Source organism: Hyposmocoma kahamanoa, unplaced genomic scaffold (genome assembly GCF_003589595.1).
Source record: "Hyposmocoma kahamanoa isolate Upper Pololo Valley unplaced genomic scaffold, ASM358959v1 86, whole genome shotgun sequence".
NCBI classification, from domain to species: domain Eukaryota; kingdom Metazoa; phylum Arthropoda; class Insecta; order Lepidoptera; family Cosmopterigidae; genus Hyposmocoma; species Hyposmocoma kahamanoa.
The window spans coordinates 561,120-587,056 of record NW_020654289.1 but is presented as its reverse complement, the minus strand read 5'-3'; the positions used below and the strand labels follow the sequence as shown (position 1 = coordinate 587,056).

The following is a 25,937-nucleotide window of genomic DNA, read 5'->3' as shown; positions in this document are numbered from 1 at the left end:
TGAATGGCGATGAGCCCAGTTAGAGTTGCGAATGGGCGATTGAATTAGCATCAGTCTGCTATTACACCACCAAGAAGCTCTTACATTGAAATATTTCCTACTTGAACGGAGAAATTAAAATTTTAGTGTAGCCGTTTCAAATGCTTTGGGAATCGTAATCCTGAAACGGTAAAACCTCCAATGAGAGTCTATAAAATGTGAATAGCTCAGACACGTAGCTAATCTTAGTGGTTTGTGTGAATCAATTACGTAGGTTATAAGTAAGATTCACTACAATACATACGTATAACCTACGTAATTATAAATAGGTAACAGTAAAGAAAAATAGAATAGAATAGAATCATTTATTTCATATTATTACAATTATTAAAATACAATGTCAAGGGATAATATGATCGTGACTAACGCAAACAATAACAGTCAATATAAAATAAAGTAGTATAACTACTGCTTGTCTAAATACAATGAAAACAAAATTACAATTGTTTCAAAAGAAACTCATCGACGCTATAGAATTCATTATCTAATAAAAGGAGTTTTAGTAGGGTATTAAAAGTTTCGTCGTTTGTAACACTTTTCAGGTCTGTGGGTAGATGTTCGTGGAATCGGAGACCTATTACCCGCGGATTTCTCGTAGCGAGTGCGGTATGGTGGGCTACGGATTTTAGTTTTCCCGCGCTTCGCAACTCTCGGCCTCCGCCCGTACGTCGCTCCTAAGTGCCTTTAGTGTCGACGCGCATAAACTATTATATCATAGATGTTAGAACGATTATATCATTATAATACAATGGCATTTTTTAAAAAGGTTTGCTGACCTTTTTTATACCTACTACAGTTCTTAGTACACGTTTGTGAAGAGTAAAAACCCTATTCGACTTAGTTGAGTTACCCCATAGTGTGATGCCGTATGACATCAATGAAAATATGCAAAGTACGTCTGTCTTAATACCATATTGGACACAAGAGGTCGCAGTTTCCTTAGTGCGTATGTAGCACTTCCATGTTTTTCACACACAGATTTTATATGTGATTTCTAGTTTAAATTTGAGTCCAACGTGAAACCCATGAATTTACAAGTGTTGCACAATGGAACTGTAGAGGTGGTATTTGGCCGGCCATGTTATACAATTTCTTCCTGAGAACAATATAAGGTTCGACTTCGATGTGTTAATAGCCTGCATGTCGAAAAAAATTCACAATCCTTGGACGTTTGAAGTCCCCAGCCCACATCGGCCCAGTCTGGTGGTCTTAGAGGAGAGCCATGCCCAACAGCAGGATGGGTAATGGGTAGATGATGATAATGATGGTAAGGTATGGTGTGATGGGCTGGTGTGCGGTACTCTACGTCCAGGAGCCTATTTTGATGATAATGATATACATCATGATATGTATAATATATGTCATTAGCCAGACTTGTGGCGTAATGGAGTAGGCACAGTTTAAATTATGTATTGAATCAACACAGCACACGCAATAAAAAAACTCGCTGTGCACATATTATAACGAATTCACAAGTAAAAATGCGCAAACATATTACTTGTAAACAAATTTTTGATGGCAGCAAAGCCGCGTGTTTTATTCAGCTGGAGCAGCCATCAGAGCGCCGGCGCCGATAAGCGAAATGAGCTCATCCGCTTGGGGCTACGTGTTGGGAAATTCGTTTAATTTAATACGACGTACATACTATGTTGTCGCCTACCGACTCTATTTCCACTTCACTTTACGTTTTTGCAGGGACATCCTTTGTTATTCACAAGGGCACGAGGCAAAATAATCTATTCTGACTTTGTGCTATTTTTGTCAACACGCTTTTATATTGATATGCCTTGAAGATAACAAACTAGGCAAACCAATCTAACAAAACGTAGTTTTGTTCTATTTCTGAAGACTGTTTCAGGTTGCAGCTTAGAAACCTTGTGAAAGTTTAGTGGTCAAAGTAAAGCTGCTGTAGACAAACAGAAACGTAGTCCTACACGAACAAAATATATATATTTTTATTTATTACATAATATTATGCAGCTAATCGAGAGCAAAAAATTAGTGAAATATAGGAAATAACTGAAACACATTGTAGCAGAAATATAAATAGTCACAACAACATTGTAGTGACGTAGTTGCATGCCAAGGTCTGTAATATCCATAATTTTCACAACTGTGAACACAATCTGCTTCAGGAAACAATAACATTGAGTAGTATTGTGACGTAAAATTTATAATTCTGTCTCTGAATTGATTAGTTTTTATTTTATAAAAGGCTTACTAAATCACGTGAGAAATCTGAGAACGTATTTCAGTAGCAGTAGAGGAATTTATGAAAGAGTTCGTCCAGAGACGTGCTGCTACGATGCCTGTTTCTGCCGCCAAGCAGCAATGTGAGTATTCCTGTGTTCCGGTTTTGGCGGGTAAGAGTGCTGTTAGTGACATCACAGGCACATGGGATTTGTCAACTTATGTCTTAGGTTGACATGCGAAGTGGCAGTGCCCATCGGATCTTAACAATTTAAACCCTTGAGTGGCACTGCAACTGTCCTGGAAAGGGTGTCGCTTATCACCAGGCGCAAGACATTTTCCCGTCACTTGCTATCATAAAAGAAATATATAATTTGTAACACCAATATGTTATTCTGTTTAGTTTGACTTTAACTGCGATTTTTTAAAACGAAATTTATTATTGATGTTACAGTCGGTTTATATTCCAGCCTAGATTCAGGCTCCCTCAATACAGGCTCGCTATTTAAATTAATGATTGGACTATTACGACTTGGCCAATATGCATTATTAAAATTTCAGTTTTATTTTACTAGCACTGAATCATATAAATTAAAAAAATAAATTTAAAAAATAATTATCATTTTATTTTTTATTTTATACATATTCAAGAAATTTACTTACGGACAACAGCACACCAAACTATACATTTTTGTTCGAAAATCGCCTCCAGTGCAACGGAACAAGATACGTCAATGTGCAGCTTGGTGTGCTGGCGTGTGTACAGTAAAAAGTTTCAATACTAGCGCTGGAGTTATATTAAATAGTTGTATTTGGTTCCCAGAGAAGATGTCGATAATGCTGGCACGGTTTCAACTTCAACAACAGCGTATGCATACGCTGGACAAGGTAGTTGCCTGAATCTATAAATTTATTAAATACCATATAAAAAAACATAATAAGCCATTCATATAAGTTAAAATAGAAATGGACCTACAAACGAACTGTGAGGAATTTCTATGCTAAGTAGGCTCTGAAGACCTGGTATCCACAAGATCCTATTACTCAAATGCGTTTTAAGAAGGCCCTGTTCATGGCCTGACATACCAAAACACCAAAGCTTACTGACTAGAGTGCGATGGTGCTCAAAATCAAACGCCTTGCAAAGGTTAAAATATGTATTTAATCAACTTAATATCAGCATCGGTTATTAAGTAAGCCCAAGTAAATCCAAATTATGTATGAGACGTTAAGTTATTAGAAAAATGCACACACAGCTGATTTCTTTTTCAATTATTTTAACGGGAGTCTTAGTATTGAAATAGGATTGAAATTGGTGGGGTTTGATTTATTACCAGACTTAAAAAGAGGAATGACATTGCTTTGCTTAGGATGAAACATAATTTCATGGTCGAACTATTGCAATATTTTATCTTGAATACAAATTGATCGTTTTCATTAACTTCACAGATACTCAGTCTCTGAAATTAGTTGAATTAATTTCGATAGATCGTTAATTTATACAGAAACGTGGGTATGTCGTACAGGGTGATTTTTTATTAGGGTAAACAAAAATAGAAACAATGAAACTGCTATTGCTTCCGTGATTTGAAGAGGGTCCATTGTTTTGGGTCCAAATTTTCTTAATTGATATGTGTACGCATCATGTTAAAACAAATTGTATTACGTAATGTAAGATTCATTATAGAAAAAACAAATCCAGTGGCAAATATGCTATCACATATTCGTTGTGGCTATCTCTTATACTTTGTTATAGTCGACGTGAATGTTTCAACGTTTGTGAAATAAATGTAAACGTTGATAAGAGAGAGAATCCGCCCACCCAAATCCGCCTGGGAGAATCTGTATAAATTGACACTATGTCGTTATTGTTATATTCAAGTTTTGATATGTAGCTTTCACTTGGTAGATAACAGATTCATGATATGCTTAAAATTTATTATGTTGTAACTAAAATGAGTATAGATTTTAAAACTTTCGTTGATAACCATTTAGCGATATGAAGCAATTACTAGTAAGTTATAATGATAAAAGTAGTAATTGCTCTACTTTATTTTATTATATCTTTTTAAAAATGCAAATTTGATTAGAATGTTATGAATTTACGTTCCTACTTCTTGTTTCTCAATGATTAAATCGAAAGACTACTTTATGGAAATTTTATTGCAATGATAAAGTATCATCACGTTCAATAGGCAGTGTTTGCTCTCAACCTCTCTTTACCACATCCTATCACAACTAAACTTTAGTTTATATTACATAAGTTCAATATCAATTACACTGGGCATGATGTTTTCGCTTCGCAGCTTCCGAAGTAAACATTATTTTACGGAACAATTGTCAGCCACTTCCGAAAGGTCACAGAGCCGCGATTAATTTTCTAAGAACGAATATTTTCCTCTTCCCACTTTGTTTTGATGAGAAAAGTAGGATGGTTTTGTTTAAGGGTTTAAAACTTACTTTTACGTTGTCTTAGAAAAGTCCGTGAATTTTACTGGCTCAACATGGACTTCACTAATAAAATGCCACCACGCAAGAACCTGATCGCCCGGCACCCAAGAGATCCTTGCGAATTTCACCAGGTTATTAAATTTGTCCATCAGCGGATCATGATGTCTGGCTTCAACAGCTTTCATTACGTGACCAGCCTCTGAGCACTGCTTTTTCAATTAATATTTACTTCATAAAGTCAGAAGTTATCCCTTAATACTATAAATTATATACTTTAGTTTACGACAAAGTGGCTAAAAAACAGATTTGGATTAACTCATCACACGTTTAACCTTAAACTGTAGCTATTAATAATTTGTTAGTACCTACATATTAATAGCAAAATAATATCTGATGTAATAATACGTCATTGCGATGGAAATTGCGAACAAACAACCTAAAGTCCGATTCCATCATAAAAGTCACATCTTTTTGAATAACGGGATAAGTTGCAAAAATAAATTTCTCAGTCGGCTACACTTTATATAATATTTCACGGTAATTTTGCTTCAACTCACATGAACACGAACATTTGTCTTAGAATTTTAGTTTGACTTACGAGTGTAAGGTAATGCAATCGCGAGACTTTTGGCTGTCTTGGGTGTGTTCTTCAGACAATTATTTCTTCCTTTTGAGATATTTTCGAACATCATCATAAGAAAAATTACGTTTCTCGTACAAACTTTAATATCTCTTTTACCTCCATCGTCGAGATTAATTTAAAATCTCTGAGCCGACTCCATAGTTTTTTACGTTTATCAAGTGACGGAACAAACTAGGTGTGCGCCTGTAGGTAAGCAATATGCCTATCCATAACAGTCGCAGTGCCACTCAGAGCTTTAAATCGCAAATATGTGAGGGGCATTGCCACTGCGCCCGTCAGTCTGAGATATAAAGTTGATAAATGTCCAATGTGTCTGTAGTTTTACCAGCACCCTTTCAAAACTAGAACGCAGCGATGTTCCATTGGTGGTGGCATTACTTTTCTAGACGAACTCTTTTACAACAATTAGAAGACATTTTAGAAAACATTTTAGCAGCAGCAGTTGCTGCTAAAATGTTTCAGCTAATGAATCATTCGTTTCAGCTTCAGTGTCTACTAAGATAAGTTAAGTTTACTCTTGGATGTAACAGCAAAGAAAAAGCGTGCTAGTAAATTGTGGCCTAATATCACAAGTTGGGACAAGACTTTTGTCCTAACGATGGAACTTCTGTGTGATTTTCAGCGCTATCTCTTTTTCATTGTGTCTCATTACAGTAACGGAAAAAGAAAGAGACAACGCGACAAATGATTCAATTTCCGTTTTCTGATTATTACTTTTTAAATTCACCATTAGTATATAAAGAACAGGCAATTAATGTCATTCTTAGTTTTATTTTCATATTTTTGTAAATCATCGACTGTATTAATTGCGGCGTCAGTGCAGAAAAATACGGTTAATTTGTGCTATTACATGAGGAGCTATTGCATCAAAAAGCGAGGAAACAGCGTTCTCAAAGAGCGATAACGCATAAGCTCCTCCTCTGGTTTGTCAAATGTCCATGGGCGATGATGATCACCTCCCGCTTAGTGTCTTGTCTGCCCATTTTCCCCCTACATTATTCTAAAAACGGGGTGGAAACTTATATTATGTTATGACAAAGACGTATAAATTATAATGGTTGATTTTTTTGAAATATTGTTCTTTGCGAGTTGTATAATACTAAACAACAATATACCATATCTTAAAATGTAGAAATAACATTTTAGCGCAATGCACAAAGGTTCGACATAAGCCTACGATTCTCCATCTAGTAATGTTAAGAATTATGCAACTCAAGCCGTAGTCCACAAGTCGCAGTTAAATATGTCATACATTGCCGCTGACTGGTTTGCTGTATTTTATCAACATGACTATCGAACATAAGATACAAGAATGGCGAGTGGTACTCTTAGATAAACCGAACCAAAGAATTATATAATATTATTAATATGGCTGTGTTTCGTGAAGAAGAAAAGTTACCAAATTATATGCATTGTTATTTATGCGGTTGAAATGGAACGTAACCGAGAATACTGTATCAAATACGAGACCCAAGTCACGCACAACGCTTACATGATCTAACACACTACTGTGCCTTAAGCGTGATTTGATTGAATCAAGTCTATTAGGCTTATGGTAAAAGTGATGACTTGACACATTGCATCAATGCAGTAGTTATGTCATTAGTCGTACGTACTTGTTTCTATGGCGAAATAAATATTTAACCCATGGACACGACAAAATAACTTCATGATTTCAACTTATGCGAAACATTAACACCTAATCAAGTTTTAAAATTTAACCCTTGAGGTACACCCGATAATGCAAGAAATCAAATTCGCTCAAGGTCAAAGGTTAAAGTTAATCAGGGTAAAGTTGAGAATAGTTCATGAGGCAAAACGAGAGCTGATGATAATTCCATGAATGCCAAGCCTAAAGGGGAATACTTCATTATTTAACACGGTCGAAAGCGTTTGAGAAATCTAAATAAATCGTACCAGCCGTAAATTCGAATTAGAGAGACCAGAAATAAAAGTTTGATTAGTACGTGCTTGAATGGTTATGTAAATGAGAATGGACATATTTAGAAGCTGTATACGGTAAGCTTTTGTCATGTAGCTAACTTTTCAGTTTAGCTGTATTTGGTCACGTATGCTTTGTTATCTTCCATCTACATTGGTGTAATCTTTATGATTTAAAACAAGGACATTATTATTTATTACTTACGGTAAGCGGATTCATAAGTACAAAGACGTATAGAAATAACAAAATATCAGCGCATGATCACTCTTTGACAAAATTACAAATTGCTTAATTTGAATATTGAAAATTTAGACGAAAGTATTTCAGGCGGACATGTGATTATTACCTACGATACCATACAAATACGAGAAGTAATTCATTTTCAAAAAAGTTTACGTGAGCTATCTCTGTTTCATGGTCATTATGTCTGATCCGATTGGATTAGCTGTTTGCACTCGTTAACTTTTGGTGTAATGCCAGAAAGCTTTGATGTTGATAAATAAATTACTCTCAACATGCCCAATATACCTAATCCTCTAGATATTGATCCAGCAGTTTCTCCCCTCCATTTTAACATTGATAACGTGTCTCGCGAATAACATGATGTGGTGGCAGTATTCGTATTTGTTTAGTTAATGACATTTTTAAAAACCAAAGCGTTTACCCTTGTTTGGGCATGATGTTAGGTGAGCATTTTTCAATAGTATCGTAGACAACATGTAAAATATTAAAGTCATCATAGTCATAAAAGTAGAGAGTGAATGCCTCTGTCTTATCTCAGCTTGTTTTTGTTGTCTTATAGATTTCGGAGAGCGTGCGCGTAACTTATTAATTTAATTCCAGCTTCCAATCTGATTTCCTGACTCCTACTTACAAAACGAAGATTTTTCAAAATTGCTGCTTCTTACTACTTAATTACTGATTATTCTGTAAATAAAGACTTTAAATCTAAACATTGAAATAAATCAAAGCAATGAAAGACATATATAAAATTTTACGTAATATTTGTACATTTTCATTTTCGCAAATTTGAACGGAAAATTTAAAACATGTTTTATTGTTTTGCTACTTATGGTGAAAGGAAAGCCGTGAATCATTTTTCAAGACTATATATCCCTTTACATACGCAGCGGTAGCCAACTACCGAAAAAAAGCAAGATACTTTTGACATACATTTTGGTGCAGTCAGCAGAAATAAAATTATAGAAAACCTACGGCCTTTAGTACCAGTGTCTCCGTCATATTGAGATATTACAATTGATTGAATAAGTAAAATAATAGTCAGAATTGGCGCCGGCAGCCATCGTCATAACATCCTCGAAGTGTCGCATCTCGGGAACAATTAGTAAAAACAGCGGAACTTGACCGAACGTACAATAGACTGTAAAATTTTCTCAGTCAAAGTTTTCTTAGTCCTTTTTAAATATTTGAATTGATCTCTAAAGACAATGACTTTTTTATATAGCCCTACAGTATAGCATATACAATAGTGCTACTGTTGCACCTTAGAGATTACTTAAAAAAACCTACCAAGAACGTGTTAGACACTCCTATAGTTGGATTACGAAGACGTTACGTAATTTGGCTTAATCACATTCTGTTTATTTATTTTTAACTTTAATTTGTACTTATTTATTTAACATTGTACAATCACTGATGAACAAGTCACAATTACTCAAAACAACACTATCGGGACAACTCTTTGTAATCCAGTTCACTTGCAGTGCCCAACAATGTATATAATGTAGAAAATAATCCGTTTTGCAAAATATACGAACATCTAAAACTTTTCTTTATAATGGTTGTGACCATTTAAATCTTATAATAATCTCAGTACAGAGTACAGTTATATACATGAGATACCTGACCCCCTAACATGCTCAAACCAACCTTTTAGTTCTGAGAGCCATCTTACGTTTTGAATAAACAAAAAAATAAAACAATTTCAACTTTATTTTATAAGCCATACAGTGGAGTGTTGCTTGAAGAATGTTCAACATATTTTTTAAAACCAATACTAAATTTCGCCATTTAACATCCAAGTAAATTGGTCGAGCGGCTTGTTGTGTCGACTGCCAGTTACAATACCCATGTTCGATTCCACGAGCACTGGGGGCCTACCACAACTTCTTAAAACAATATTACTTTAACCTTATATTGACTTTTCGTACCATAATGCGCTTAAAGTAAGCTTATTGTAATGTTAAAACTATGATGTTTTATTGGCAGCTTTGTGACTATTCATTCACTCAGTTCGTTCTATGACGCGACTTTAACACTAAAATAATATTTATAGCTCTTATATCTAATTTAGCAATCTTAAAATACTTTCTCGGATGCAATGGAAAACAATATTATATTCAGTTTTATTGTCTTAATATTGGTTTGTAATGATTAAAAGTTAAGTTGAACTTATTTATATATTATAAAAGTACGCGATGTTTATTTCGTAAAATTAAAACAGCGCCATCTATATACTCCTTGGCGAAACTAGCAGTTGACACTACACTATATTTCCGAATTCACAATGTGATTATCAAGAGAAGATAGAACAGAAGATAAAAACAAAAAAAAAACAATATTATATAGTCATAATATAAGACTCTGTGCGATGTCTATGGAATGTCTATAGAAACTATTTTTAAAATAATTGTATAGAATTGAGATAATTTAATTAATAATTTAAGATAATTCATAATTTTAGATTTGTTAATATTATTATTGGTTTATTGTCATTGTTATTATTATTTCATTTTATTATTATTATTTTTATTATTATTATTAGATAAATAATATTTGATGTTTTTTTGCGATTTGTGTGTGTGATCGACAACGTAGAGCTGCCATGGTCGGGTCGAGCTGAAAATCAGGGCTGAAATCACTACAAAGTGATTTCAGCATTTCCCTGAGCTCGTGTCCGTCACACACATATTTTAATTTTAATTTTTATTTTACATTATTTTTTTTTTAATAATACATTAATTCAGTAAATTGCGTAATTATACATTGTTTATCCTCATTTCTGTAAATTATTATTATTATTACTTATAAAGTTTTTTTTTATTATTATTATTATTATGTGTGTGAAAATAAATGGTTTAAATGGTTTAAATAACTAAATAATATTTTATTTTTAATGTGACTCGAACCACGCTAGCCTCAACTTGCAAAGCAATCCTTATACCGCTAAGCAAACGACGGCTTTGCTAAAGCTGGTTGAAATTTGTAGTCTGTATTTAAGTGAGAACCATACGTTAAAGATCAAATTCGCTTAAAAACTTTCTTACAATGTCATTCACTAAGGAGACTACCAGGGAGTCAAACCAAAATAAATTTTACGGCTTACAGGTTAAATATTAAGTTTGTTTAACAATTTTCTTCACATTTTTGTGCTCAGAACCAAAAGGCCAACAAAGGCTTTGGGGGTCAGGTATCTTGGGTATATGACTGTACTAAAAAAACCGACCTCAAAAACTCGTGGATTTACATCCTATTTGCCAAGTTTAATTGAAGTCAGTTACCGGAAAGTGCGCGAAACCAGATTCATCCCCTAGATTGCCGCCCTTGCCGGTGGAATATTTTCTTTAAATTTAAATAGCCGAAATTTAAATATATCGTAGTATCCTCTTTCCAACACAAAAAGAATCATCAAAATCGCTTCAAATCCACAAGTTCACAGAATTATCGCGTAACATAGGTACATACAAAAAAAAGTTTTTGAAATCGGTTAAAAAAGAGGTTTCATGCAAAAAGAAAAACGGTTTTTTTAAAGTATTAAAGAGGCATGTAAATCAAACAGTTCTAAATCTAAGAGTTTAAGTTTATTTAAAAAAATATAGCGTTGTATAGTTTTAGATGTTTAGGAGATTATCAAAAATCTCTGTTCAAGTAATTTTAATTTATTGATATTACTGTGTAATAGTAAAAAATTGTTTTCCTGGCAAATTTTACACCATAATTATGACAGTCAAGACAATCCCGGGTAATATTCTACTTTTTAAGCAAGGCTCTTAAACTCATGATTATGTGGTGGAACGCTTTAGTGTAAGTATTTCTACTATTCAGAGGATCTAGTCACGATTTCAAGAGATTAGCTCATTCAAAAGGAGACCAGGATCGGGAATAAATCGGTGTACTGAGTGTAGAGAAGACCGACTTAAGAACCAAGTTTTATGAAATCAAGAATTTAACACGGGCTGGCGAGTCTAAATTAGGCCGTGAACACCGTATAGCATGTTTGAGGTTTCATATTTATGCGACATAGGGTCCATGTCGCATAACGTGGAGTAGAGTTTTATTTTCTGATGAAACCAGAATCTCTTTGTTTGATGAGAACCGACGTTACAGAGTTGTGAGGAGACCTAGATAGCGCTGTGCAGTTGTATTTTCCATTTTAGTTGTCCAGTTGTGCATTTCGTTCCACTAGATTACGTACGTAAGTGAATTATTAATGGTCATTGCCATACTTTATTTATTTTTACATACACAAGCTAGCAACAACCATTACAGGACTAACCTAATACAGTAGTGTAGCCAAAACTATCAGTTGTCCAACGTGAACTTAGGAAGGTGTTCACATTACAGAAAAAAATAATATACTATGTTTTGTAATTTTTGTTTATCGCCTGCACTCCTCATGAAATCCAAGTCATATTTTGTTATTTGTTTAAATCGGTGTCAACTTCGTGTTGGGTGACAAATGGTTACTGTCCGTTATCCTTAGGAGATAGACAAATGCTTTCATAGAATTTTTTTTAAGACCTACAATTTTGTGATACATTAATTTGATTTATCTCTTTTGGTTTTGCCAGTGTAATATAATGTTATATAAAAAAAACCATCCCCTCACTATTTTGATTAACTTTTTATAGCGTATGATACTCCCACAATCAAGGTGAATCTAACGACACCTCATTATGTTAAAATCCATCAAGGGGTTTAGGCTGTACAGCGTGACATAGTAATGGATGGACGTACATACGTACATACACTCGAAAAACCGGAACTTCTGACGCAGTCGGGTAAAAAATAAATTAACAAAATGGTAGTAAAACATCACAATAGTCAATAAAATAAATATTTACAAAATATGACGATTATTATAATCATTATGTGTACATTTTTCTGTGTGAAGTGTTTATTTTGATATTTTAAATTTAAGTTATCTTTTGTTGATCCTTGGTCGGTGGCTTCCAGTCCGTTCCTTGGCCACCATAGAATATCAGCGTTGTGTTGTTTTGCATGCAGAACTCAATCGATCTCAATGTTTAATATTAGGGGTTAAAGTATGAAATTGCCGTTTTATTGCAATAGGTTCTTTGAATTTTCATAGAATCTTCATGGTTTGAGGTTTTCGAATGAAACTTTTTTTAAATGGTTTCTGTGATTTTTTTTTTAAATTTGAAACATTTGAATATCGACTTTCAATTGTTTTTGTTATTCAATTTAGACAAGAAAGATGGATACTGCGAAAATTCGAGTGATTTTTGAATGCGAGTTCCGACGCGGAACTAACGCGGCAGAAACAGCCCGCAATATCAATGCTGCGTTTGGAGAGGGGTCTACTAATGAACGCACCGTGCGATTTTGGTTTAAACGCTTTCGTGATGGAAATTTCGACTTAAAGAACGAGCCACGAGGAAGACCGCCCACACAGGTGAATAACGATGAATTAAGAGAGATAGTGGAAGCCGATCCTAGTCAATCTACCCAGGAATTAGCGGCATGGTTTAACGTTACCTTACCCACAATATTGACTCACTTGCGTCAAATCAATAAAATAAAAAATACGAAAAATAGGTGCCTCATGATTTGACTGATCTGCAGAAAGAAACGCGTGTTGAAACTTGTGTTGCCTTGTTGAACCGGTACAGAAATGAAGGAATATTGGATCGAATTGTAACATGTGATGAAAAGTGGATTCTTTATGATAACCGGAAAAGAAAAAATGCAATGGCTGACCCCAGGTCAAATGCCACAACAGTGTCCTAAAGCAAAACTTACCAATAAAAAGGTAATGGTAACTGTTTGGTGGTCTCAGCATGGTGTTATTCACTATAGTTTTCTCCGATCTGGTCAAGCAATAACGGCAGATGTCTATTGTGCCGAATTCCGAACCATGTTGACAAAACTAGCAGTAAAACAGCCCCGACTCACGAATCGATCTTCACCATTATTGCTCAACGACAACGCGAGACCTCACACAGCACGAGAAACCATTTTGACCCTTCAGGAACTGCAGTTAGAAACCATTCGTCATCCTCCGTATTCACCAGACCTTGCTCCAATGGACTACCATTTTTTTCGTGATTTGGACAATTATCTACGTGACAAGAAGTTTTCTTCCCAGGAGGCAGTACAAAATGCTTTCACACAGTTTGTGCAGTCTAGATAGTCGGAGTTCTATCGCAAAGGCATTAATAACCTTCCCATTAGATGGCAGCAATGTATAGATAATAATGGCAACTATTTTGATTAAATAAATTTGTTAAAAATTTAAAAAATAAACAATTTCGATTTTCAGTACAAATCGGCAATTTCATACTTTAACCCCTATTATTAAGATACTTTATATTACTAGTAGAGACCAAATAATTATTATTTTCTTTCTTTCTATCTTAAAATTGTGAAAATATATCAAAATAAGAATACATATTAACTGAAATAGCGGCACATCCTATGTTATGGATTATAAGGCTAACTACTCGACGGCGGCGCATGCAATGAGAGCTATCTTAAGTTTTATACGATCTGTTATAAGTTTATTAACAAAATTACTTGCTACATTTAACACTCAGTGTAATAAGCAACTAAGGGAAAAGATGCTGGAAGTACAAGAAGTATCTCGAGATTGGAGTGTGAATTATATTTATAAAATTTTTTTGGACGTTGACGTTCGTCCATTTCTGTTTTCAAAATAACTAAGTACATAAACGAAGGAGCAATATTTGTAATTTTTATGACAAAAAAAACCGACCTCAAAGCTTCGTGGAATTACATCTACGTATTTGGCAAGTTTTATTGACATCACTCCCCTAGTTTGCCACCTTTAAAGGTGGAATATTTTCTGCAAATTTGAATGGTACCAATACTCTTTCCAACAATCATCATTAAAATCGATTCACAAATGCCGAGTTATCGCGTAACATACGTACAAAAAAAACATACAGACGAATTGAGAACCTCCTTCTTTTTTTTGGAAGTCTGAAAAAAAGTGTGGTAACTAACTACAGGATATACAAATATACTAAATAACAATAGGTGGTCTTCAGTCACGAAAGTTTCAAGATGTCATGTTGAAACAGTATTTAACATAAAAAAATCAAATAAATTTTTATATGAATCGTATTTACTAGAAGGTAAATATAAAATATATTACTGACTATTGTAGAATATTACTTAACGGATGCCGCGAATCGCGACGACGAAGCGTAAACAATAACATGCGACAATAGCCAACGATTCGAAGCTAGAGGAAAGCAAACAACCGATTGTCAAACGAACTTGGTTGTAAACAAACTACGTCACAGACTATCTAATAGTACGTAAACAGAAGACTTGCTGTCTTTGAGCGTTGGAAAGTGCCTACACAAATGTACCTACAAAATAAATTAAGTTCAATGCAAAGCCCGCTAACTTACAAAACGAGACGTAGTGAGTATGTAGAGTTCGTTATACGCTTTTGGTATTACTGTAGAAGGCGTTGCGACCATATAGATCTAGCAGTAAATATTTAGTTTTGTTTAGGTATTTATGCTTAAGTAGGAACCACAATTTCGTGCTTTTTTTAAATTTTGAAAGAATTACAGGTATTGCGGATTTCACGCATAATTTCATCAAACGCGTTTAAGCATTTCAAAGCCTTTGTTCTTCATAATAATTAATAACATATTACCGAATAATCCATAAAACGTAGTAATCGGTGTATTTTATTTCTTAAAGTATTTCCCAGTTTAGAATCGAGAAATGAATTTCAATTGCGTTAATAAGCATTTATTACAATTATAAGCGGTGAGCGCGTTACTTGCCGTTGTTTCAGTGAGAAAGTCCCCGAATAATGGCGCGCCGCTGCCTGTAGGCATGTTGTCATAGCAAATGAGCAAAGTACGGCAATCTTGACAATGCTTGAAATAATAATAAACTAGAGGTTCAATATAAGGGTAATTTTTCAAGAAAATTGTCATTTGAGTTCTAGTCGTATTCAGATGTATATCTCGTGTTATAATTGAAAATTTTGCGTTTAGTCTCATTATTTCCTGGTAAGTGTTTCACACCACGTGCCATTAATAACGTAAACTCTGCTTAGCTTAGTAAATTCAGCCAAGAACAAGTAAGTTTCGGTTCGTGGCTGTTTGTTTACTCCTCGCAAATTGTTTGATTCATGTTCTCATGGCGCTACGAATTATTTTGGCTAGAAAAGTGTATTTAAAAGCAACCTTCTAATATTCTTATCATATTACCAGGAAAAGATCGTTTAGTACCATGCGGCTATCCATTTCATTATTTCAAAAACAATCTCGAAACTATGCAATATTTGCTGAATCACAAATTGTTTCGCTTGTGCCGATTTAATTGTTTACATAGAGATTGTTCCTCAAAGCGTTAATTAGAGTGAAGGAATACTTGAAAATGTTTAATAGGAGGCGAGGCGGCGAGCTGCGCTGAGTCGGGGAGCAACATAGTGCGCGTTTTATAAAACCCTGCCATAACGAAGCTTGTTAGTGTGCTTTTGTGAGGAGATTGCACTGAAGACACCTTCAGAGCGCCGGGTGGGCAAATAGAAGTAATGAGTTCCTTGTTGTTATGTGTCCTCTTGGCATTATTGCCGCAAGCGTTTGGTGAGTTCTTTTATAATGTTCGGACTTGCTTAGGGACATTATTGTATTGTTTCTTATTTGTAACTTTGAATTATTTTCGGTTATAAAGATTTAAAATAGTAATATATTTTACTGTTGTTGTGGCAAAATTATTATTATATATGTGATGTATTAAAAAAATTATTTCACACACGTACATATTTTAAACGTTTGTTTAAACAGGACGGGCATCAAACACGAACATCAAATTTAACAACTCCTTGGTAATCGGACAGAAACCAAATCACAAATTATTATTGAATTTAAACGCACCGCCTCTAGTAACGAAAACGAACGAGTTACAAATAGTATTCACCGACCCGAAATGTGCACTTTGCTTTAATTGTATGGAACGAGCTTTAAAAGCGCACAAATATAACAAATACCGGCCTGATTCAGAAGAACTTTCTGATCTGCTTACAAATACTGTAACGGTACAGAGAAAGAAGAGATATGTGACTTCAACACCGTCAACAGATGGAAAAAAAGATAAAAAGGGGAAGAAGAAAAGCAAAGCGCACAAAACAATTATAGTTACACAATATAATATGGAAGGAGAAGTATATGCTCTGAAAGTGAAAGAATCTTTACCAGGTTCGGATCACACTGAGAACGAGTCCGGTGCATGCCATGTGTACAGTGTCAACAAAGTAATGCGGTGTAATACTCCGGAAGGAGATGCGTTCATTGCCAATGTTAAGAGAAATGCCAATAGGAAGGATAAGAGACGTAAGGAGGATGGAGAAGATGTAACTAGAAAAAACCCAACAACAACTCGAGTGTTGTCGAAATCTGTATTTAGAAAACGACAAACTGATGATGCCAGAAGTCAAATGCCCGAAAATGTAATGTCGTCCGTAGAAGAATTTTATTAAACAAATTTGTGGGTACATTCTTTGTGGGATTTCGAGCATTCTAATATCACATATTTTTGGATTTTATTAATTAATTGGGGGTTCCAATAAATTGTTTAATGCTAGGTTTTGTTTAATTTTTTATAAGCAGTTTCTGGAGAGTCTTGCCTTGAGCGGGATACGTGTTTAGAGGTAAGAGAAGGATTTAGTTTATAATACACCATACGGATTGTGCACTTCACATAATTGTCTTCGAAGAGTCTTTTTTTTTCAAAGTGGAAGTGTCCTCACGAAACGCTTTCATTCATCAGGTAAAAGAAATAAGTTTTCTGCAATGCAGATAATGAGAACATAGTCAATCAATTATGTCATTTCTAGAACTATAGCTATCGGAGAATAGTATGCATTGAAATTGAAGTATTATCTTCGTTAGGCCATCATAATTATGTGCGGTGATATAGTCCGCCAAACATAGACAAGGTACAACCCCCTGCGATAGACGTTCTCACCTCAACTTTGCGGTTCCATTAATTATTACTACTATGGCGGGCGTGACCGCTGATCCTAATATACCACCTGTGACATTTACGTGCTGCGGACATACTTACGGTATTTGAATAGTGAAATTACTAGTCATACATACACCTGACATCCAGCAAGGAGGGCATGTATTACGGATTTCTACAAGCTGGTTTCACTTCCTTTTCTTCCTGAATGACTGTCAATTGATTCTGCTTCGTTCTTTCAATATTTAAAAATATTTATTTCATAGGCAAATAAATTACACTTGACATTGTCAAATTTATCACACATTACCACTTGCTCATAAGGTATATTCCCGAAGAATGAGTAAGAAACTATAGGACATGCTTTCTGTAAATAGATATTTGTTCACATTTATTGTTCTCCTACTATGGGGAATTATCAATTTCCTTCAATTACGTGATTTATCTGGCACCTTTATGTAATTAAAATAGAATTCACTACAAAGCTCACTAATAATTTAATTACATATAAGTCATTCATTATAAATAAAGTCACTCGAAATAGTATCTAACGGATCACGTAGCGACTTTACCCTTATCAGCCGTTTTGGTTGCTCTCACTACTCATTACGGTCTAATCCAATATAACGTCTAATAGCTGAGAGAAAATATTTTTAGTGTCCATTGCTGCTTTATCAATTAGCTAAATTTCAGTACATACAAGAAATATGGCAATGTATGTTAAGTTGTTAGGAAACGTCGTTTATAATCGTCGTACTCCCAATACAGGATGAGCCTTTAGTTCTTTTTCCAGAAAAACTTTGTTCTCGATAAAGACTTGGTAACGAGTTCGGTCAAACATGTTAGCGCCGAGGCTCTATTTGGGCCGGATTAGCGTTTGTGGCTTGTTGTGGTTTAAAATCCGATTGTCGCCCTTTTAGCCGCAGGAGATTTGCTCCAACATTTTAGTGGATTTAGTTTCGAGTGTTTTTAGGTTTATTATTCCGCTTAAAGATTATGTTATAGAGAGTAATCAATCACTTATGAAAATTACATTATCGGCACCACCTCCGTAGGCAAGACCTGTATACCACCTGAAAGTCCTCCACTTGCAGCTTCCCGATTCCCTCACAATCTTCATTGTGAATTAATTGTTTTTATATCAAGTGACGGGACGGACAAGTCGTGCGCCTGATGGTAAGCTACGTGCCTGTCCATAACAGTTACAGTGACACTCAGAGCTTTAAATCACTGCTTAATTATATATATACACAGTATTTTTTTATAATAGCATTTTCATACAAAATGAATAAAATTGACCATTTTTCAGTTTCTTATAAGGATGATTTTATTGTATGGGACGAAAAAATCGGGACAGCAGAAGTTGGTCAAATTTAATAAAATGTTTATTCATTTTGTATGAAAGGTTTTTTAATTAAATTTGTAACTAATATAATAATAATAAATCTTTATTTTCTCTCACAAAATTTTAGGATATATTACAGTAGTAAACTCATCTAAATATTATTAAATTATTAAGGGTCGTATTCCAGAACTCTACTCAATGCTCAAGTCAGGATTTGAGCAGACATGAGTATGATTTCAAGCACTGGAAATACGACGCTATAATGGCAAGGACTTGAGTATGATTTCTAGTGCTTTGAACCATACTCAAGTCCTGACTTGAGCATTGAGTAGAGTTCTAGAATACGACCCTAAGTCTGTGTGAGAGATTGGCGTCCGTACTAGGAGACCTGTATTACAAATCACCAAACCCTACACTCCGGACCAAAGGTAAGTATAGACTTGGACTTGGATAAGAGAATAGAACTAGACTTAAGCGTGAGGCGAATGTGAGTATATGGGTATGTGGGTGTTGTGTGTGTGTGTGTGTGTGTTTGAGTGTGTAAGTTTGTGTGCAAAACCCGATTAGCCATCAAAAGGGAATAAACTATGTTAATTTGGTACTGATAACATTAAGTTGGAACTATTAAGAGGTTTTCAGCTTCGTCGTAGTTTAGATTTTTAAGCCAATTGGTCATAGTCACTTTACAGTTCAATTTTGTGAGTGGAATAAATTCCAATTGGCTTATTTATGTTATTACACTTGTACCCACCGAAAATCGAAAAATCTATGAGAGAAAGCTGTGCTCCGCCGAGTAGAAGAATAACAGACGTGGTCTTAAATTATATACACCAAGGGTGTGATGGAGGTATGTAATGCATAAATGTGCATTATACCTATTTATGGCATTAAATCATAAAACAATACGGCGAATAATGATGTTATAAGGAAAATCATTACCCTACATTATTTGAAAAAAACATTCACACTTAAGGCGAGTCACCGCAGGAGAAGCGAGAAAAACTGTTTTGTTATTCACTATTAAATAACGGTGTTATAAAAAGTATGTACAATACACCTAAGACTGTGCTAATGTGTTACACAAGAGGATGTACTTAGTCCGATAACATAAAATTCTGAAATTAGGCTAAAATAATAGTCTAAAACGAATTAATTAGGAATAAAACATCTAACTTTGTACATAATTTTCATATGGAGATACTTATTTTTTTTAAATAGGTACTACAAGAATCTGCCAAATTTTGATTTTCAATTGAAGCCCTATTAGTTATTAAAGTCACATTTATGTCAAATTTTGCTAGTGGCCCAGCGGTTTAACGGTCAGTTGCCATCGGGCACTTGTTGACGTCGGATCTGCATCAATTTTTTTTCGCCTGCTCTTATTTTATTCTGTGTGTGGGGGGTCACCGCGGAGTGCGGTACGCGAGAAGTGACCCCCCAAAACACACACACATCGCACCTCCTAAAATCAGGGCTGGCGTTGAAATACTTCGCCTTAAGACAGAAATAAATAATTACGAAACAAAATCATAAGCAAAACGAAAACTGAATTAAACCTCAGATTCTTTAAATAAACAAAGACTCCAAATATAAAGATACGTTGTGTTTTGCCAGCCGCGGCAACAAAAGTAACTTACTTGTTATTTGCTGGAAATAATAACAAATAGACATAACAAAAACAAGAAATGCTTAGTGTATATTTACACTAAATAACGAAGAATATATTAGTTACTATTACAAAGTTTATGATAATATCCCGAGTTCTTAGGTTTTCGCGATTGTTAGACGTAGGAAATGAAACTGTTTTTCCGGATTTAAATCGCGTATATTTGTTTTACCGATCCCATGGTTTCGGTTGACTGGAGTGGTAAAGCCATCAACCAGTTATGTCTAATGCAAACCACCTTTTGATTTTTTACTATAGTTACAAAAGTTATGAATTAAATACCTTATTTTTAATTTTACAAAGAACATTCCAATTTACACTACAACTGTTTCACAAATTATTTTATTTTCACAATATGAATTTTTATTAAATTAAATTTATAATAATTGTGGAAATTTATGAAAATTTATTCATTTATGGAAATTAGAACATATTGGTTTAAGACATTTATTCTCACTAAGAATTAAACAATTCACTTACATGAGAACACAAAGAAACTTAATATAAATATTTTTAGAAAACGTACTTAGGGACGGTAGTCAGCTAAAAAATTATAAAATTTTACCATCGTACAATTTTACTGACAGACAACACATTCTCAGGTGCAAATGGCTAGCACCACCACAGATGTACTTCCAAATCACGCCCGCAAGCTATACTATTATAACATATTAAAACATATTAATCAGTATTGCAGTCTTATGTCTATTTGGGATTTTTCATCAGAGGAAATACTGCATCCCAAACTGGTGGTACGAAGAAACCATCTTCCCTGTTGAAATTAGGATGTTTTTTAATTTCAATAGCCTCTCGCAGATGTAAGTGAATTTGTACCCTGCTGCGTAAAGCCTTCAAAACTGTATAGGTTACCAAAAATACATAAAGCTGACACCCCACTCCGTCCCATAGTTAGCCAGATTGACTCACTAACCTACAAACTGGCTCAACACACAAAGGTACTGTTACTATTGAGAGGGAATACTTCTACACATGTGAAGGATTCATACCATTTCATCAGTGGAATCAAAGATCTACTGTTAACCGATGATGATACCATGGTCAGTTTTGATGTTCAATCACTGTTCACCAATCTACCAGTAAAAGACTGCATTGAAATTGTACGTAGAAAGCTAAGGGAACATAATATGTCCATTGAATATGCTGAATTATTTAGAACACTGCCTAACATCAGGCTATCTGTTCTACATACAAATCGATGCGACGGTATAGCGATGGGCTCTCCGGTATCTCCCGTTGTTGCCGATATTTTCATGGAAGACTTCGAGGAGTGAGTTTTACCCAAAGCCCCGGCTAGGCCAAAGATTTTCGAAAGGTAGGTTGATGATACTTTCACAATATTACTAAAAGATAGTATACCTTCTTTCTTGGACCATTTTAATTGTTTTAGTGATAAGATCCAATTTACTATGAAACAAAAGAATTAAATGAAAAGAAATTCTAATAACACCTTAGGCCATACTGTATTTCGAAAGAAAACCCATACCGATAGGTACCTCAATGGTAATTCCCATCACCATCCTTGCCAGTTAGCTACCGTGGGCAAATTTTTGTTTCAGAGAGCACCTGGTGTTTGCGACAGTAAGCATCTGGCAAGGAAATTCAGCATATAAAGCAAGTCCTACATGCGAATAAGTTGAAAATTCCATGCCATTGCCACAGACGCCGTGTGAAACCACTAATAGTCAAGCGAGGACCTGCCATTTTATCTTACGTGTGAGGTGTTACAGATAAGATCGGAAGAACCAGCAGGCGTGCGTCTATCAAGACCTTTTTCTAGCCCCTGAGGAAGATTTCTCAGTTCTTGAGACCCGTGAAATGTAGCATCCCCTTACAGGTGTTTACAAGCGTGACTGCGAGTGCGGTCTTTCTTATATTGGACAAACGACACGAAGTATTTGTAACCGCATCAAAGAACATACAGCAGATCAAACACCGTCACGTAAACAATTCTAAAGTCTGCGAGCAAGTTATCTATTGACTTAGTTAGTCATATTCATTAAGTTGCAAAATGTCATTTGCATGTTGTGCGCGGCTGTTATTGAGCTACAAATTTGTTTGTTTTTGGTTAGTGTCATTGTTTTATATGTATTCTGTAATTTGTTGCTTGTAACTGTGCCAAAATAAATAAATAACAATAAAAAAAAAAGGTTTGACAAACCCGAGGTCCTTGCAAAAGAAGTCCGTTATCTACCCAAGGTGCAGCGAGAGGCCATTGAAATTAAAAAACTTCATAATTTCAGAAGGGAAAGTGGTTTCTTCGTACCACCAGTTTAGGAATTCCTCTGATGAAAAATCCCAAACAGACATAAGACTGCAAGTACTGACTAATATGTTTCAGTTTGTTCTAATTTCCATTATTAATTAATAACATATTTAACTTAAAATAAAATCATTATTCTGTAAAAAAGATCATGGCGTAAATTTGAATGTTCTTTGTAAACTTGAAAATAAGGTATTTAATTATTAACTTTTGTAACTGTAGTGAAAAAATAGGGTGGTTTGCATTAATATTAGACATAATTGGTTGATGACTGTACCACCTCAGTCAACCGTGACCATGATATCTGTAAAGAGCCCAAACCGTTGGTTTGTTTGAAAAAACAAATATATGTGATTTAAATCTGGAAAAATGGTTTCATTTGCTTTGTGATAATATTTTTACCTTCGTATAGACCTGACTGTTCAGCAGGCCTTACAGGCAACCTACCACCCACCAACACCAATCAGGAGCATTCCAGTACTGAAGTAAACCTTTATAAGGAAAATCATGAAAATGATGGCAGATGCAAATTAAGTAATAGTACAACCTACATTAGACGAAGACACTTATGCCTGTATGAGACGTTGCCACTAATAACGCTCATGAACAATGACACTTAAGCGTACTATCGTCAGCGGGTGGCTGACAGGAGTTGCCAACATCAATTTATTTGCATAAACAACAGACAATTAGCGACGTCGCCTCGTGTGGGGCATAGTACGCACCTGCCACGCAATTTGGCGGTGTGTACCTGATACTTTAGGGTTGCCAACACAGCATGTTCGCCCTAAACAACACCATGTTTTTGTTTAATATTCTGGAGTTTGCTACACGTTATTGCTGTTGCCATACGCCGTTTGTGTAGGAAACATTCCTTTTTAATTGTTGTTAACTTTCTCTGAGTGACATTGTCATTATGTACGGTACACACGAGAAAACGAATATGCTTTCATCATCATCGTCCACCCGTAGTTTGTGCTGTTTAGCAAAGTCTTGCGCCAGTCTAGTTATCTTGTCCAGTTGCACGACATTCAACGTTTCTGTAACCACTTCTTGCTTTCTTTAGTATTATTGTCTTTTGAACCTCAAATAGATTAGCTTACTAAAATGCCTAGTAGAAAGAAATGGAAAGAAATAATAATATGCTTCCAATAATTTATTTTCATGATTTTCCAAGTCACTATCACAGCTATTTATAGTAAAAAAAAAACTACAACAACAACTACTATTATTAATATCAATTATGTGCATAGATTTAAATCAGTGTTTAGGACGAGGCAGCCCTACTTGGAGGCGTCGTTCGAGCGGTCGTATTAAGGCCCGCTATGACACACGAACAAGCGCAATTCGTCGTATATCATAACTAGTGCAGAAGCGAACAACTTTTATTGCTTTACTTGCGTAATTACTTTAGTGACATTCTTATCAAAGTTGTGGGGAAAATTCAAACATATGTCGTTAATACTTGGAACTTAGCGGTGATAGCTCTGTGGGAATATAATTGCTTCTCATTCAAGAAGTCGATAGTTCAAATGGCGGTTTTTTTTTATATTATCAAATGATAGGACGAACAAGTCGTGCGCCTGGTGCTAAGTAACACACCTGTCCATAATGATTGCAGAGCCACTCATAGCAAAGATCTCAGAGGCACTGCCACTGAGCCCGTTATTCTGAGACATAAGTTGACAAGTCCCATGTACTTGTAATGTCACCAGCACCCTTACCCTTCAAAACCATATTTATTATTAACGGGACGCACAAATGCTTACATTACTGCTTGGCGGCAGAAATGGGTAAGGTGGCAGTACTTCCCACGACGAACTCTTTCATAAGGAGCTCTACTGGGTAAAGGATGTATAATAATAATAATATAATAATGATGATTATAAAGATGATGAATGTATGGATGGATTCAATTTCTAAGTCTGTAAATGTTTAGTAGTGTTTAGTACCTCTTGCTAACGATGAAGGTACCTGGGAGCCTATCACAACCTCTTAAAATAATATTATATATAACCTTACTTTAATATAATGCGCTTAAAGTAAGCTTATTTGTAATGTTAAAACTATGATGTTTTATTTACAGCTTTGTGACTATTCATTCACTCAGTTCGAACTATGACGCGACTTTGACATTAAAGTAATATTGCTCTTATGTGAAATTTAGCAATCTTAAAATAGTTACACGGATGCAATTGCAAAAATTGATTTATAATGATTAAAAGTTAAGTTGAACTTATTTATTTACATAAATCTCTTCAATATTATGTTTATTTTTTATTTAATAGCACATAGGAAATAATTTCTCGTTAAATAAAAATACACGATGTCTATTTCGTAAAATTATGACAGCGCCATCTATATGCTCCTCGGCGAAACTAACAGTTGACGCAAGACTATAGTTCCGAATTCGCAGCATGACAATCAAGATTCAGCTTGTTTTTTTATTGTTCTTCATGAAAATGCGGAAAAATAATTGGCAACAACGTAATTTTTATAGATTTCATTATTACATACTTTTCTTTTTTTGACAGTTAAAATCCTCTGAATGTAAATAATATTAAGTACTTTAATTTAACATTATACCATGATGGGGCGATTCGGAACATCAAAAAAGAAAGAGATGGCTTTATACAGTTCATATAACGTTATTTCTTTCCTATTTTTAGTAAGGAATAGACAATATTAAGAAATCATTCGTTCTTTCAGTCACTTTAGCAATAATACATTACTTGGTTGACAGATTTGTCATGGTACGAATATGAGTAATATTACAATAAGCTTACTTTAAAATAAGATTGTTTTTGGAAGGGTTATGGTAGCTCCCCTGCACGTCGAAGAAGGTTTACAAACCTTGGAAGACGTATGACGTTCCCTACATGCATTTACCTAAATCCTCTCCCTGGATCTTCATGCATTTCATTATCACTGCTAGGCACGGGCGGGCGCCCGTATAAAGGGTTATTATAAAGGACGTATAAAGGGTTATTGTTAATTATATTGTAAGCCGTGCGAGACTAAATTTAAAATTTAAAATATGTTGTGAACGTTACATAATTGCCCCTTATCGCCCAAGATGATCAATGTCATTCTTAGAACAGCATTGCTCTCTTTGAGGGTCTAACAGAAATTCAACTTTGCATTCGTTAAATTATTAATGAAAAT

At 34.8% G+C, this 25,937-nt stretch overlaps 1 protein-coding gene across 1 annotated transcript; it reads left to right on the top strand.

Moving 5' to 3' along the window:
* The first annotated feature begins 15,904 nt into the window (after positions 1 to 15,904).
* LOC113234834 lies at positions 15,905 to 17,043 on the top strand. The gene is made up of 2 exons (XM_026470342.1): positions 15,905 to 16,102; positions 16,304 to 17,043. The coding sequence occupies exons 1-2, from the start codon at positions 16,051 to 16,053 to the stop codon at positions 16,993 to 16,995; spliced, it is 744 nt and encodes a 247-aa protein (XP_026326127.1). The 5' UTR covers positions 15,905 to 16,050; the 3' UTR covers positions 16,996 to 17,043.
* Positions 17,044 to 25,937: the final 8,894 nt, after the last annotated feature.